The 15,286-nt window shown below is 52.4% G+C and overlaps 3 protein-coding genes across 3 annotated transcripts; 2 read left to right on the top strand and 1 right to left on the bottom strand.

Moving 5' to 3' along the window:
- Positions 1 to 8,247: 8,247 nt before the first annotated feature.
- On the top strand, positions 8,248 to 9,199 carry ColSpa_05079 (methyltransferase-like protein 7B; the record flags this gene model as incomplete). Its single annotated transcript, XM_049271291.1, has 2 exons — positions 8,248 to 8,968; positions 9,030 to 9,199. 2 exons carry the CDS (start codon positions 8,248 to 8,250, stop codon positions 9,197 to 9,199), a joined length of 891 nt encoding a protein of 296 aa, XP_049127248.1.
- A 2,165-nt stretch (positions 9,200 to 11,364) lies between these two features.
- On the bottom strand, positions 11,365 to 12,438 carry ColSpa_05078 (putative oxidoreductase YKL071W; the record flags this gene model as incomplete). Its single annotated transcript, XM_049271290.1, has 1 exon — positions 11,365 to 12,438. The coding sequence occupies one exon, from the start codon at positions 12,436 to 12,438 to the stop codon at positions 11,365 to 11,367; it is 1,074 nt and encodes a 357-aa protein (XP_049127247.1).
- Positions 12,439 to 14,005: 1,567 nt separating this feature from the next.
- ColSpa_05077 (pyrimidine pathway regulatory protein 1) lies at positions 14,006 to 15,286 on the top strand (the record flags this gene model as incomplete). The annotated part of the gene is made up of 2 exons (XM_049271289.1): positions 14,006 to 14,233; positions 14,285 to 15,286. 2 exons carry the CDS (start codon positions 14,006 to 14,008, stop codon positions 15,284 to 15,286), a joined length of 1,230 nt encoding a protein of 409 aa, XP_049127246.1.

Below are 15,286 nucleotides of genomic sequence, written 5' to 3'. Positions count from 1 at the left end.
ATCTCCAGGCTTGGCTTCTCATCAATACCCGTCTGGGAGTGTTGGAGGCAAACCAAGTCCGTCCGTGTACCAAATAATCCGTGAACATTGTCTCAACCTTCAGGTTGAGCTGACCGGTGTACACTCCTTTGCCCCTCATGCAAGCGTGAGAATCAATTCGTATTATCCCAACGTTGAGAGGCTGAGACTCGTCATCGCTCCACGATAGCCTACAGGCCTCCCCCTGCATGCCAACTCGGAATTCGTGAAGACAATTGGCCAATACTGACTACCTACTCTGGTCGATAGCATTTCCCATCCGAAAGTTGAAGGACGCCTTCACGGAGATCTCTCTTCCAGTGACCAGGGGGTTACATCCTCTAGCCCTGCTGATTGCTACCTGCTGGGCCATTTGGCGATCATCCTTGACGCAAAACTCGTCGCGACCTTGTGTAAAACGCATACACGATACGCCATGATGGAGAGAGTTGGGTCTCGCCGAATCACCCGAGCCACCAACATCAATTTAGTCAGTACTTCAAGCGTGCCATGGCTTCTATCGCCTCATCTAGCATTCGTTACGAGCGGGCCACTCATATCATCACCGCTCAGATCCCCATGCATCTATAGCCCTCAACTCGCTGCCCGTCCACCGACCAATCCTCTGTCCACGACAGCCAATTCTTTAGTGCTGTTACATCGTTTCCCTCCCGCACATTTCGAGTGCGGGGCTAGAACAGGTCTCCTTTACCTTTGGCGCCATTGCCCTTCAGTCCTTCGCTAGGTACCACAGCTCACGGACAAAGCATACTGAGCACCCAGACGCGCCGGACGACTTCCCCGCCGCTTCTTCTGACATCCTGCATTAGCTCCCGCGCCGTCCCAGCATCATGGTTCTCCAAGCATCCTATTCAGTCGTAGAGGGCAAAGACTCGTCCCTATCACGTCTTGCTATCAAGCTATCTTCTTTAAGCTGACCGACTGCATCAAAATGGGCAAACTAGCAACATCTTGCAACCGGTAGGTGCGGAAACAAGGGGTGTAAGTCAACTAATGCTGATCGGGCGGCCCAGAACACACCACCATCCTCGGATCGGAGCACGGAACAAAATAGGACTTATCAAAGGTCAGATGTACAACAGTAGGAGAAGCCAATGTATTCGCAACAGCAACCGAGCGTCACCGGTGATGCCAAAGCCCACAACTCGGACCCCCCTGGCTGAATTCATGTTGTTAGCTGGTCAACAGCTTCAAGGCAACAAGCAGTTAAGCGACCATCAGTCACGACAATATGGGATGAAATACAGTATATCCCACCGGCCAACGTACCCTAGCCCACAGGCTAGCCCTCGCTAAACCCTCACATGGTTTGCTACTTGGTTCTCACTCGACAAACTTGTCTGCGACTCCGTCGACTATAGAGATGACGCTTACCTCACCCGCATGGCGCCATGGCGTCCGAGCCTCGCCGACTGTGCGCTATGCATGCAGTTCTTGCACCCGAATCCGCAATGTTCTCATCGAGATCTATCTTCGTCCCTCACATGGTCTCGTCGTCCTGCAGATCAATCGTCCATACACGCGTGCAACTTCACGCTAGACGTTCTCCGCCCGGCCCCCTGAAACCTTCTACCCTGACCGATTTACCACCTCCATTTAGCACAAGGTAATCAATGCAGGGGGCTGTTGTGAGAGGGTGTGGTAATCATCGACTTGCCGCTAAGTAAAAGTGATCTACGGACGGCGTCGAAAATCGCTTTTGATCTCCCTGTCAAGACGATTTAATGGCGCACGTTCAGCCACGAGGTAGGTGCTAATCGTGTTCTAGATTCTCTACATTTGCCTCTCTGTCGCAGTCTTGAGCGTTGACCTGTCAAGGCAAACTTCATGGAAGGCCACGATGGGGAGGTAGAGTGGAGGGGAGGAGTGCCAAGGCATACAGTCGGGTGTGACTATCACGGAAATATGACACCGTATCTCCCGCAGCCATGTCCTAGCAGGATTGGAATCGGTATGGTTGGAAGGTTCTGACCAAAAGGGGGGTAATGTGTGGATTGGTGGTGAGCGATTCCGCCCCCCTTCCCCCTGCGGGGGACTTCCGAAGTACAGCGTAGCTTGCGCTTTTGGGAGGCCTTTTGCTCGCATCACGCTCGTGGGGGGCGGTACGTCGGTTTTGGACCATTACCGAGGAGCTGAAGAAAAAGGTCTGAACTATTGCATGGGGGTAGATGTCAATACCCTGATTGTTTGATACAGGGAGGAAGCAGGAGGACCGAAAGGGCAATGTCAAAGCTTGATAGGACGGTGTGGTTGCCACTGGTCGGCCCGGGAGTTGAAATAAGCGACGGAGGTGAGTCCGACTCCCCGCGCTGTCCTGAGTTGGGGGCCTTTCGGTCGGTGGGGTACATCGACCGGCCGGGAGACTCTTGATCCGAGGCCCCTAACACCAGTTGAGCATCTTCCGTAATGCTGACTCTGTAAAGTCCGAAATCATGGCAGTTTTCAAGTACCTAAGCATTTGAACTTGGGCGTCTTGCATCAATGGGGTTGTTTTGGTGCTGTAGAGGGACTCTCGATAGCCTCCCGCTGGGTTTGGGTGTATGGGTTATGTGGATGTCAGCCTCGGCTTACATTTCGGGCCAGGGTTATAGACCTTGGACGATTAATAAGATTGGCATTCCTTGGTATATCGTCTCCCCACCAAAAACCGGCGTGATTTGGTTCATCCTAAGCATCTGTCAATTTGACAATGACGCGTCAGAGTTCCCGCTCCTCGTCTATCAACCGCAGTAACCTAGCCAACACCGTCTCCAGCGTTCTGTGAATTTGCTCGTAATCTCCTCCCCTGGTGAAGCTCATCTCTAGAAAATCCTTAGGGACCACGTTGGGGAATGAGAAGTTGTCAGCCCCCTTTTAATGGCCTAGGCCCAACGCGAACTATGCCTCGGCTGGGCATAGCGAAAGGCGCCTCGTTGGCGGCCAACTGATAGTTGACACACTCATCAATAACGATAGGAGGAGAGGAGCCACAACCCGGGCGTCAAATGCGGGGTCTAAAGCTTCTTCGAAGAAGCTCTAGATGTGGTGAGTGCGGTTGTGAGTGTCTGGAGATTGAGTTACGCTCCAAGAGTCACGGCACGTCCAAGACAACCACGAAATCTTCTAAGGCATCCATGAGCTGGTTGATTCGCCCGAGAATTCAGGATATGCCTATTCTATTTGTCAGCTGAACAAAAGAAGCATCACACGTGGAATCTTGCGTACGATTTGATGCGGGTCACGCCTCTTGGTTTGACACCCTGATGGTATTTCGGGCGTTCACCGTTCTCAATTCTGATCACTATGCTGCAAGTGTTGATGTAAGGCTCAAGCTGTAACTCTATGGCAGGTCCTGAAGTCAAGTTTAACTAGAATGTAGGACTATAACCAGATGTTCCACATCCTCATAATCTTTTGGTGTCAGGCAAGTAGTTCAAGAGGGATTTGTCGTTGAAGAATTTCCCAACGTCTTTGTAAAAGGGTGACGGTTAGTCAGTTACTTGATATATAGACGGGATCCAACCATGAAGAATCAGGAGAAGGGAGATCGTTGTGTAGTTCTTGCACTCGGTGCTACAAATCGCCTTGGCTAACCATGCCTCAACGGACTTGGAATGTCCCCCGCCATTTGGTCAAAACATTTAACATTCGACCTAGTTCAAGGCCATGATCACTGATTGGAGACATGACTCTCTCAGTACACGTCTCACGTTCAAGTTTCCGTGGAATAACAAAGGGCGCCGGGAGGCAGATAATCTTTTTATATTCACCTGGAAGGGACTCGGCGCACAGTAACAGTTCCCCAGCTTCGCGAGTGCTTTATTATACATAAACCCAGTTCGTCCCCCTTACGCAGAAAACATACCCACAATGGTCTCGAAACAAAACTCCTATGAAAGCCACACATAGATCTCACTATTTCAACAGGTTCTAGTGTGCGTGATCTCTGACAAGACCGGCACCCCTGTGCCGTGGTCGTTGCCTGCTGAGGCCATCGGAGATCAGATAGTGCAGGTAGCTTGAGGCATAAAACGAATTACTTGACTTCCTCGGCGGGAAATTATACATGAGAGAACGCGTGAATGGAGAAGCTGGTGAGTGATGATACGAGCCCAAAGAGGTAGTTTTGATCGAACCGGAGCAGATCTATGATGGGCCTACAGTCATTATACGCGGAAAGGCATACGGAAACCAACTCAAGTCTGGATCCATCGGTACATGAACGAACTAAGGTCAAGATGACTTAGAACAGGCGGAATACAATCGAGAGGCTGGCTGCGCACATTTTATATTTGTAGAGTTGTTGTGCAAGTCTTTGGTACCAGGCCATTTAGTAAGCTGGGGCAGCAATATGCTTATCACAAGTCTATTAGAATCTACAGCTTCACGAGTCTGATGTTCCAAGTTTGGGTTGTGAAGTCTTGCTGGATATATATCGCGTCAGCCGTAACAAAAACGTTCAGGAACCTCAGCTAAGATATGCACAGCATTTACCTCATATATGATGTCCCCAAGCTTTCCTCGTCATATTGTTGGTCGGCGCCAGAAAACATCCCTTCAAGATCGTCGAGAAGGTCCTGAGTGTTTGAGTCATAGAACAGATCGCTCCCAATGCCAGTATCTTCAAAGCCTTGGTCGGTAAACTGCACATCACTCGCTGGCACGGCTGGATATCCTCCGCCAGGCGCAGCTGTGCAGGTCCATGTAAGAACGAGTTCCTGTGCGCCGATGAGGCTCGGCTTGGGTGGTCAGACTCTGTAGGATTCGACTGCGGCGGCTTAAGATTGTCTCCGTCATGGGGTTGCCGTAGGCTCCTCCTAGCAGCCCATTGTTCATGGATTCTTTCGAGCACTCTATCTCTAACGAAGCGTTCATATAAGTTTACCCTATCGCTGAGTTCAAAGTCGAGGTCGTGAATTCTGAAGTAATCGAGTATGATGTCGTTTCCAGAGTTGGCGAAAAACTCATGGAAGTTGCATACATCTTCAGAGAGAGCGCCGTCGATGTAAGCCGAGGAAGGACGCGGTGTGTTGGGGAATATGGTGTCCCATATGACGAACCATTGTTCCTCCTCGGACTGTCTCGGGTCCGCTCGTTTGGAGACCTGCCTCATCCGCCCGGATGTCAAGCCCTCGTGGGTCGTAATATAGCCCGATTCTACAACCTCGCAGCGCCTGGCTCGCAAATGCTCATCTCACACATCCTCGCTTTGATACTCAGTCCCGCAACAGGGGCAAGTGATTGGAGCCGCATGGAAGCGGTACAAATGAGCCTTGACGTATTTGGTCTTGCTAAGGACCTTTTTGTAGCATTTTCGGTGGTTGTCAGGATCCTTCTTCCAGAAAGGACACGCGAGCGTTTTCGTAGGAGGCGTGGGGACCTTCGGCCTCATGGACCCTGGAACAATGTGAACATCCTCATCTGAAGTAGAGTGCTCAGGCATTTCGGAACGCGACCGCTATCTTGATGAGCGGCCAGAGTCAGTTGTGTTGCAGCTGACCCCCCGGCCTTGGTTTCGCTGGCCTTGCCCACCCCTTTGCCGCCAATCTTTGAAATGCTCGAAGACGGCAGTAGAGACAGCGTCTAAGTGGGCTGCGAATGGATCGTCTTGATCAAGCTGGCAGGGTTCAATCGGGGAGCTTGGTATTGAGAATATACCGGATTCCACGGAGGATTCATCACCGCTGTCATCGGAAGAGTCGGACTGTTCCTCAACGGGCGAGAACACCAGTTTAGGGATGCCATTTCTATGCCAATCAACGGGAAATGCGGGTGGTCCAGACGCTGGCCGGGGCTGTGTTTGGACCATTGGCTGAACCGTCTCTGGGCCAGTTGGAGACTAGGTTGAGGTCTTGAGTAGCAGGTTTGGTTTGTGGACATGACGGCTGTCCGAAGCAATAGCTTGAGGCATGGTCGTGATCTTCATACCCACTTTCGATGGCCGTGGCCAAGCGTCAATATCTGATCGTAAAGTGGTTGTTCCCTTGACTCGCCGCAAGCCTCTGGACGAGCGGAATGGAGATTGTGCCGGTCCAGCACTCTCTATGACTGAGTCATCATGCAATTTATGTGATATTGATGTCATGTCGGTGGTCTTGGTGTTTGCAGCCAAGCTGTGCCTGCGGATGCGTCGCTTGGATTGCCTAGGAACGCCCAAAGTCTCATCGCATTCAGAGTCGGACGTCGGACAGCTGATGACAGTCACCTTGGACTTGTAGAGCACCTCGCCGTTTACTCCCTGGCGATCGGCAACAGACTCTCTATGATGGCAGCGTTTGTGCTGTATGTCGGAACCATAGCCCGAGTCGTTGGAAATCCTCTTGATGTGCCTCTCGCCTGTGGACTCCGTCTGTTCATCTATGCCGTCAAGTGAAGGACTCCCTCTCTGATGCTTTCTCGGATTGTGGGCCGGGTCTTTGACGCGGTATGCCAGGCTTGACATTGTTCCTGACTCGAAGGACGAATGATGCCGGCCTTGCGGCTGTGTGGGTTCGACTGTCACGGCAGTACAGTCTTGTAACAAAACACAGTTGGGAGGCGTGCCTGAGTAACTGTTATTGGCGACAGTCGCACGACGAGCGACACGGTTCATTCGAAGGAATTGATAAGCCAGACCTCTCGAGGCCTCGTCGGGGCCCTCTGGTCCATCAACGGACATTCTCTGCGGTGCAGTACCATCGTGCCCTTCTGCAGGCCAAATCCTCGCCGAGCGGTTGTTTGCGGCTGTTTTGTAACCCATGACTATGAATATTGGCATTCGAATAATTTCCCAATTGCGTGAAGCGAAATGTGGAAAAAGCGGACGAAAAGGAGAGAATAGGAGTCAGGCTCTGCAACCCCTCGAAGAGCACCTTCATAGGAATTGCTCTAGGGCGCACTCGCGCTCTTTGCTTCTATGCAGGCTACGCCTTGCCAAGGTTTCGATCGCGCCAAATCCGGGCAGTCATATGCGGGTGCAACCAATGATAACGATGCTGGTGACCGACATGACGAGCCTAGGTACGACTCAAAATGGCGTTTGAAAGTCTGCAGGATTGCGCAGCTTCGCGCAAGTGCTGCATGCCAATTCCCCCCTGTCTTTCGGCCGAGTTGAAGATCTGGAAAGCCTAGCAGATGTTGAACAGCGCGTTCGTGTCTTTTGGGTTTCCTCGAATAAGTAGGGCATGATTGAGGCCAAATGGAGGACTTGAGAATGGAAAGTGACATCCTCAGGATAGTATATCAACGGAGTGGTCTCCAGTAATTGAGAAGAGAAAAGCATGTCGAAGGGAACATTGCGAACATCTCAATCAGACGGAATCTACAGTGCGCTCAAGCTGCCAACAGGAATTAGTCAGCTCATATACCAGAAAACGCTTCACTTTGCGTCTTCGGAATGTCCCAAAAATCTGCACCTTCCGCTGCCACCACTTCCAATGGCGGGTAAGCACGATTCTTATGGATGCGACGATGATAGTGTGCTTACTGTGGGTTTACCAGGTCAGTCGCCTACCAGGATACAGCGTCAATGATGGGCGTATATTTGCAGCAAAGTCCCATGGAATTGCCCGAGAGGCTGCTCTCGATGGCTAGCAACTCATCGAGGCGGACCACTTCGAGCAGCCGCAGCCAAGCTCAGCAGACTCTGACAGCATGGGATACGCGATGGTATCAGGCTGGCCAGTCGTCATGAACGGCTCCCATGCAGCGGGCAAAGGGACTTCGGTGGCGGGACATATCCCATGGATAGATAGCATCCTCGCCGTTATCCAATGACAAGCGATGGTGTAACCAGTAGCGAAAACTGTGAGATTGGGAAGGCAAAGAGTGATACAAGAAGGTTATATCAATATTATGAGATCGAAGGTGCAGTCGCGAAGCAAGATGCGAAGTTGGATTTAGAAGAGGGAGCTCTGTGCTCCAGGTCGGACGACGAAGTGGGCCGGCCTAGCGGGGCGTTCTTTTACGATAACTGCATTATCTCCTGGACCCACCAATTGATGCATACCAAACTGACTAATATGTCTTCCCACACCGGAAGGTCGGCGACTCTTCACCCACTTATAAACTGATCGGACCCTGGCGTCGCATATCAACTTTCGCACATCCATCTCACTTGTGAAGTCTGGAGTGCGTGCTTTTCTTGCCCGACTAGTACTCTTCCGCCGCCGCAAGTCTTATTCCCATGCTTCGCTCAGAAACTCTCGCCCTCCCCGCCATCAAACCTCGTCCATCCCTATCTTACCCATCATGTCTACCCTCTCCCAAATATCCGACGTCTTTTGGGGTCTGGTAGGCCCCTGGATTTTCCTCTCCAACACCTTCTATTACCTGCCCCCCACCGTCCTCCGCCTCCTCCGCTCCGCTGACCTAGCTACCCTCACATCCCCCTCCCGCCTTCAAGACGCCTGGTTCTCTGCCTTCTGGAGCTGGTGGGGCCCTAGAATTCGTATCGGCAACTCGGACCGCATGGTCGCCCTACTCGAGGGCCGCGTCACGGGCGGCAGCGTTGTCGAGGACCCTGTACACCCGCCTGTCAGTGGTATAGTGCTGGAGATCGGCCCCGGGTCTGGGCTTTGGGTAAATCTCTTCTCCAAGGGCGGCGAGAAACCCAATGCAGCACAGGGCGGCGTGAGACGTAGAATCGCGGAGGGCGTGTCGAAAGTTTACGGCGTAGAGCCCAATGCCGGAGCCCACCCCGCACTCAGGAAGCGGGTGCAGGACGCTGGATTGGAGGGCACGTACGAGATCGTTCCCACGGGTATCGAGTCCCTTTCCGACCCGACGGCATGGAATGGCAAAATCGAAAAAGGCAGCGTCGACTGTATCGTCTCGATTCTCTGCTTGTGCAGCATTCCCGAACCCGAGAAGAACATCGCCGAGCTATATTCGTACCTGAAGAAGGGCGGAAGATGGTACCTGTATGAACATGTCAAGGCGACGCGCAGCTGGCCCATTCAGCTCTATCAACGTAGGCGATGTCCAAACGAGTTTGTTAATGAGACCACGTCCCGTACTAACATCTGACTCAGGTTTCGTCAACCTCGTCTGGCCTCGTGCCTTAAATGGCTGCCAGCTGTGTCGCGACACCCAAAGAAACCTGAGATCTGCAGGGCCCTGGGATAAGGTGGATGTCGCGCCGCCACCCGCTGAACAGTGGTTCCAAGTGGTGCCTCACATCTTCGGAACGTTCACCAAGTGATCACCACGGATCGAATGAAACTTTCCCCAGGCTACGGATAATTTTAAGCCATGGGAAGGCAGTTAGACTACGTACGGTGGTGGCTCAGTCCTTTCATAGCAGAAACCGGCTCTGGCTTGTGAACAAACAGGGTTCAATTACATGCCATGGAAAAGTCAGAAGCCATGTCTCATAAGCGATTCTTGCGTTGATTGACGTAGGTAGTTAGCTATACTCCACGTTCCTCGGTTCTCGCTACCGTGCCTTCCCTCCACCCATTACCGGTGCTGGCTGTACACGCGTCTCAAAATCTTTGCAACAGTGGCCGTTCATCTCGATCCCGTCGAAGTCACGTTTGAAGTACTGAAGTCGTTTAATGCCTCGCCTCTCGGGTTGCTATAACTTGCCCCCTCAGAGAAGTTTGGCTATTTCCTGGGTGATGCTCTTTGCGAAGCTGATCGAAGGGCTTTTGTTTACATCGGTGTTGCTCTTCGAAGTAGGTTGACGAGGTGATGTCAATCTAGAGAGGCCAGCCTGGAAAGCTTCAGATAGCGTTGCGCAACTCTCCTCTGTATCTTTAAGGGTCTCTCTGACAAAACCAAGAAAGTCAGGGACGTAATGGCACAACGAGGGAGACTTCTGTCCACATAGGTCGTTCAGCTTGATCTGAAGCCTTCGAATGATGTATTCTGGCGTTGTTTCCGAAACACCTTTCGGAGTCGGTAGATCAGATGACTTGAGGTGGGTGTTTGCGGCTCGTATGTCAAGACCATCATCCGTTGAGACGGCTTGGATTAGCCTTGCGACGTCCGCAACGACGTCCATGACCGAGAAGAGTGCTTCCATTGTCAATGGAACGTAACGGCAAAGTAAAGGAGACTCTTCGCATTCTGCGCCCAAACTATCCCGGAGTGCTTGAATGGCAACCTCCAACTTGATGTTTGACAAGACGTCCATGGCATCCTCGACCTGATGTGGAGAACATGCATTGGGAAACCAAAGACAGGCGGCCTTCAAAGCCCACTCGATGCCGAGTCGGATTGCATTGCCGTCGTCCGAGTTGAAGGTTTGGGGATCTAGTGTCCAGGGAAGCCAAGGGCATCTGTCCGAATCAGGATGGTCCTAACACCACTTCAAGGCTTCGTGCCAGGGAGGGAGACAGGAGCCCGTATCAATACAGCAATCTGTTGTGGGTCTCAGAGGTGGCTTGTTGACGTGACCTTGGGATAGGACGGCGGCAGATTTTCCATCCGGTTGGTGACGAATGTTGCGTCGAAAGTTGCCCTCTCCAGTAGTGTCGTGATAACAGCGAAACTTGTGGCTTGCCTTGTACATGACGGAGTGAGCCCCATCGACGTCTTGAACGGCACCTTTGGCGTGATTGGTACAGAAAGGGCCTTGCTCTCGAATGCGAAGGGAGTCCGGTGGCAGAGAAGGGGAGGCTGCACCAGCGATGGCGGCCGAGGTAAGCAGCAAGGGAGCCACGGAGATGGTATTGAACTTCATGATTGTTAATGCTGACGGATGGACTTCCAAGAAAAAAGAACGATGTGAGTAACGGGTAATTCGGGAGATGGTATGGACGGTTGGGAATGGAGGATGTTGGTTTTTGGGAGCGATGCCGAGGGATGAGTCGACGTCAGCTCAACCCAGAGCAACAAGGGTTGAGAGAAGGAGCCAATTGAGAATGAGTGTGTTGCCTTCTGCTTCAGGTCAGAGAGGGTCCGACTGGGAGTGTCTATTGCAGTCTCGCCCTCCTTTTCCGAACAAGGGGGTTGGTTTTGGAAGCAGAAACTTTGGAGGAAGGAAAGAGAATACTCGACACCTCCACACTGTAACCCTTGCGGGGAAGGAGCTTCGAGAGCACTTGTGGATGTCTAATAGATAAAGTAAGCAGTCCTCACAATTGAAAGTGGCAATAACGACCATTCAGAAGCCGCACAAAGCACTCGCCGTCATCAGCAGTAATTAATGCTGCTCGACAAATGGTTTGGAGCCAAGCAGTCCACACTGGCGGTTCTCCGATACCTTAGCGATTAACTCAAACAGTACAAACTTGACTGAATGGAACCCATCAGGATCCGGTTGAACTCTGGGTTATATCTTTTGTCAATTTTGTTTGATTCTTTGAGAGAATCTAATGGGATACATTGTCTTGGGTATTTAACCGCGTTTCGGCTATCGATTCATTCAATATTCATCGTTGTAGCTAGCGACTGTGCACCAACTCTTTTGGCCTCTTCATTGAGGGCGTCAATTTCTGCTTGGACCAAAGGTATTCCGCTCTTTTCTCTTTCTTGCTGATTCAGTTGCTCAATCTCACCAGGGAAGTAGATTCTTTCCACGCCCGCAGCCTTTTCTGCGCCTACAACGCGCTGATATAAGTAATGCATCCTCTCGCGGAAGTCGTCCAGGCTCATGAAGAGGTCCGGCTTGATGGCGACAAGGAAGTGGCCCACGTCGGCTGGCCTGGAAGGATCGTACGGGGTCGTTACGTGGCCTGCGAAGGCAGACCCTGAGAAGACGCCCGAGAAGACGTCCATCATGATCGATAGCGCTGAGCCCTTGGGGCCGCCCATGGGAAGCATGACGCCCTCCAATGCTGCGGCTGGGTCATCCGTCGGCCGGCCCTCGCCGTCGAGAGCCCAGCCGATGGGAATCTTCTCACCCCGTCTCTTAGCCTTGTAAACCTTGCCCCTGGCGGCGACCGACGGTGCCATGTCAAGGATGAATGGCTTGTCCTTCCCGGGCGCGCCACAGGCGATCGGCGACACGCCCATGAGTTTACTTTTGCCACCCCAGACTGGCAATGCGGGGCTAGAGTTGGTGAAAACCAAGCTCATCATATCCGCGTCGAGCGCCTGCTGCACAATCCACGCACTCATACCGAAGTGGTTCGAGTGCGAGACGCTTGCCATGCCAATGCCGAAGGTTTTGGCGGACTCAATAGCCGCGGCCATGCCCACGGTCGCCGCGACGAAGCCAAAACCGTTCTTGCCGTCAACATGCGCAACAACGGGGGTAACCTGCTTGAGTTCGGGCTGGGCGGCGGCATCGAGAACGCCTTGACGAATACGCTCCATGTAGGAGGGGACGCGATTCATACCGTGTGTGTCGACGCCGCGAAGGTCGGCAGCAATGAGGCAGCGGGCGACGATCGCGGCATTCTCGGCGGGTACACCGTTGCCTTTGAGAATGTCCTCGACAAATCGGCGGGCTTCGGACGCGGCGACTGGGATCTTTTGGGATTCGTCGGCCATCTTGGTGGTTGTTGTCACACTAGATACCTTGTTGATGAGTGATGAAGTTGTGTGGCACTTGAAGACTAATGACAATTGCCCGAGTGAAACAGAAACGGATATGAAAACGATTTGAATGATGATGAATTACGGCTATAAATGTTAAACAAATAATGGGGACTCAGAGTGAAGTACCAAAAACTGTGAGCTCGTGATGATCCGCTGTTGAGCACAGAAGGGGCGGGAATGACGCCCGAGCGCGGACTTTCCCCGGCTCAACAAACTCGGTGCGCGGGGAAACCCCGCACGTGTTAGTTTCTCGCCGCCTTTTTCCAGCTACATTCCTTTGTCCCGGTTTCGGACATTTCCCGAATCCTTTCTACCAGGCCCGAGGTGGACGGTAGTTGAGCCTGCTATAGTAAAATCACAAGCCGCATCATCGCCGATTCAGCAAGAGGTCGGAACATGCCCGGTGAGAGAAATCCCCGCCAACAGGCTCGACAGGCTCGGAGGAACCCCCGGTTGAGGTTGGCTTGCTCCCGGTGCCAGCGGAGGAAGATCCGCGTAAGTGGGGCGTGTAGAACGATGTGATACGGAACGGGAGCTGACTGGAAGCAGTGCGATGGACAACTCCCAGTGTGCAACAACTGCAAGAAGGCTGGTGTGGCTTGTACCGATGGTGAGAGTATTCGTCTCCGGGACTTACCAAGAGCGTGAGTCGAGCCCTGGCCTGCAATTTGAGAAACGTGTCTGATCAAGGATTAGTCAAATTGCAAACCTGAAAGAGCGGATCAAATGGCTTGAAGGCATCGTCCGTGAAAGATGCCCTGATGTGGACCTCGGCCAAGGCCCGCCCGGTGACCTCGACATGGATGTCGATGGCGAAGAAACTTTGGCACCGGACTCCATGATCGAAGTCATCAGTGAACAGCCCGAGGCCAACTTGGCACACCAAAACGCTCAAAGTGTCCGAGGCCAATCACTCGCGTCTTCGGAACCACAACAAGCCACACAACCCATTCGCTCGGAACCGCGGCTGGCTGATACCACGGCCAGTAGCACTCTTTCTCACGAGATCGGGATGGTCTCACTTGGCAGCAGCCAGGACCCCAAGTATATTGGGCCGTCAAGTGGATACTTCTTGGCTCGCCTTATGTTGACCTCAAACCGTCAAGACGACCAGGCGGTCTGGCCAACTAGGCCATCAGGACCGACCTTTTCAATACCCACTGCCATAGTCGAGGCGATGCATGGCCCGATGCCATTACCAAGTAGGGAACATGGAAAACAGTTGGCAGAGAACTTCTTTGATGCCATCAATTGCCAGTTCCCAATCCTACACCAACCGACATTTATGAATCTGCTTGATCAAGTCTATGATAGCGGCATTGACACCGATCGTGGGCCAATGGGCGCTTTCCAGGTGTTCATGGTTCTGGCTCTTGGGTCTACTGTCCTGTCTCGCAGACTAAGGGCGCGTCTTCCGGGAGAGTCCTACTGCCTTTCGGCCATGCAGTACTTCGACCGGGTCAGCGTTGATAGCTCGATCCCCGGCTTGCAATGCCTTCTCTTGCTAGCGATATTCACGATGCATAGCCCTCATATGCGCCTCAACATCTGGTACCTCAACTATCAGTGCATCGCTGCTGTCCTAGACCTAGGATTGCAGCGCGACATTAACACAAACTCTGGCATCTCCCTCCTCGAGCAGGAGATGAGAACCAGGATATTCTGGGTAGTGTTCACTCTTGACAGGATGATTGCAACCATGATGGGGCGCCCGATTGGCTTGCGAGATGAAGCATGTGATCTTCGAGTTAGTATCAATCTTTTGTTAGCAAACCGACCATTACTGAAAATCTCTTAGCTGCCGCAAGATATCGATGACAGCTCGTTTCAGGCCTTTAACCAACCATCGAACAGTGTGTATACAGGCCGCATGGCCTTCTCGATCCATTTGTTTCGACTGGCAAAACTCAACTCGGAATTCAAGTATGTTGCGAACAGCATCGTCCGCGAAACTCCTAGATACGCCTACCCTGCGGTAATTGACATCAACGAATGGCAACAAGAAATGCTCCTGAAGTTGGATGAATGGTACGGAAGGATCCCTGAGGTGCCCGGTTGCGATTACATCCGTACCATTTGCCAAGTCAGATGCCAAAGCCTTCGTATGCTCGTGCTACGACCTAGCCCCGCCATCCCGAACCCGTCTCCCGTGTCACTAAGAAAGTGCTACGTTGCCGCACGCGAGGTTGTCCTTCTTTTCGATCAGCTGTATAAGCAGAACTTACTGATTCACACCTGGAACACGTGCCATTCCGCAGTTCTGGGTATCATAACCATGCTGTACTGCATCAAAGTGGTTCCTGACATCCCCAGGCAGACTCCTTTAGACATTATTATGTCTGACTTTAGCGCTGGTCTGGGGGTTTTAGCTGCTACAGGGGAGCACTGGTCTGGGGCAAAGCGTTGCAGAGACATCCTTGATGACATGGTTCGGGCGACTATCCGATGGATCAAGGATCTTACCAACCAGTCCTCTTCCATTGAATCCCAGAACCCACGTCAGTCGTCGAGGATCGAGCCGGCAAATGTTGAGACAGTGAGCCCGTATGATGGGAATACTGGTGTGAATGGGACGTCGGCAGCTCGACCCGGCTTCTCCGAAGGACTGTCTCACCAGATGACCATGGCTTCCATCGCGGCTGGGATTCCTTCAACATTACTGCCGCAGGATCCCTTCGAGTCCTTTCTTGCTAGCACTTCGTTTGGCGAGCAGTTGCAGATAGGAGATACAGGGAGCTTGGACAGCATCATGCGTGGTCTTTTCGATGACTTCATACCAACGTACCCCAATTTCAGCTGA

Source organism: Colletotrichum spaethianum, assembly GCF_022836535.1.
Source record: "Colletotrichum spaethianum MAFF 239500 DNA, contig11, whole genome shotgun sequence".
NCBI classification, from domain to species: domain Eukaryota; kingdom Fungi; phylum Ascomycota; class Sordariomycetes; order Glomerellales; family Glomerellaceae; genus Colletotrichum; species Colletotrichum spaethianum.
The sequence above is the reverse complement of the archived record's forward strand: the minus strand, read 5'-3'. Positions and strand labels throughout refer to the sequence as shown.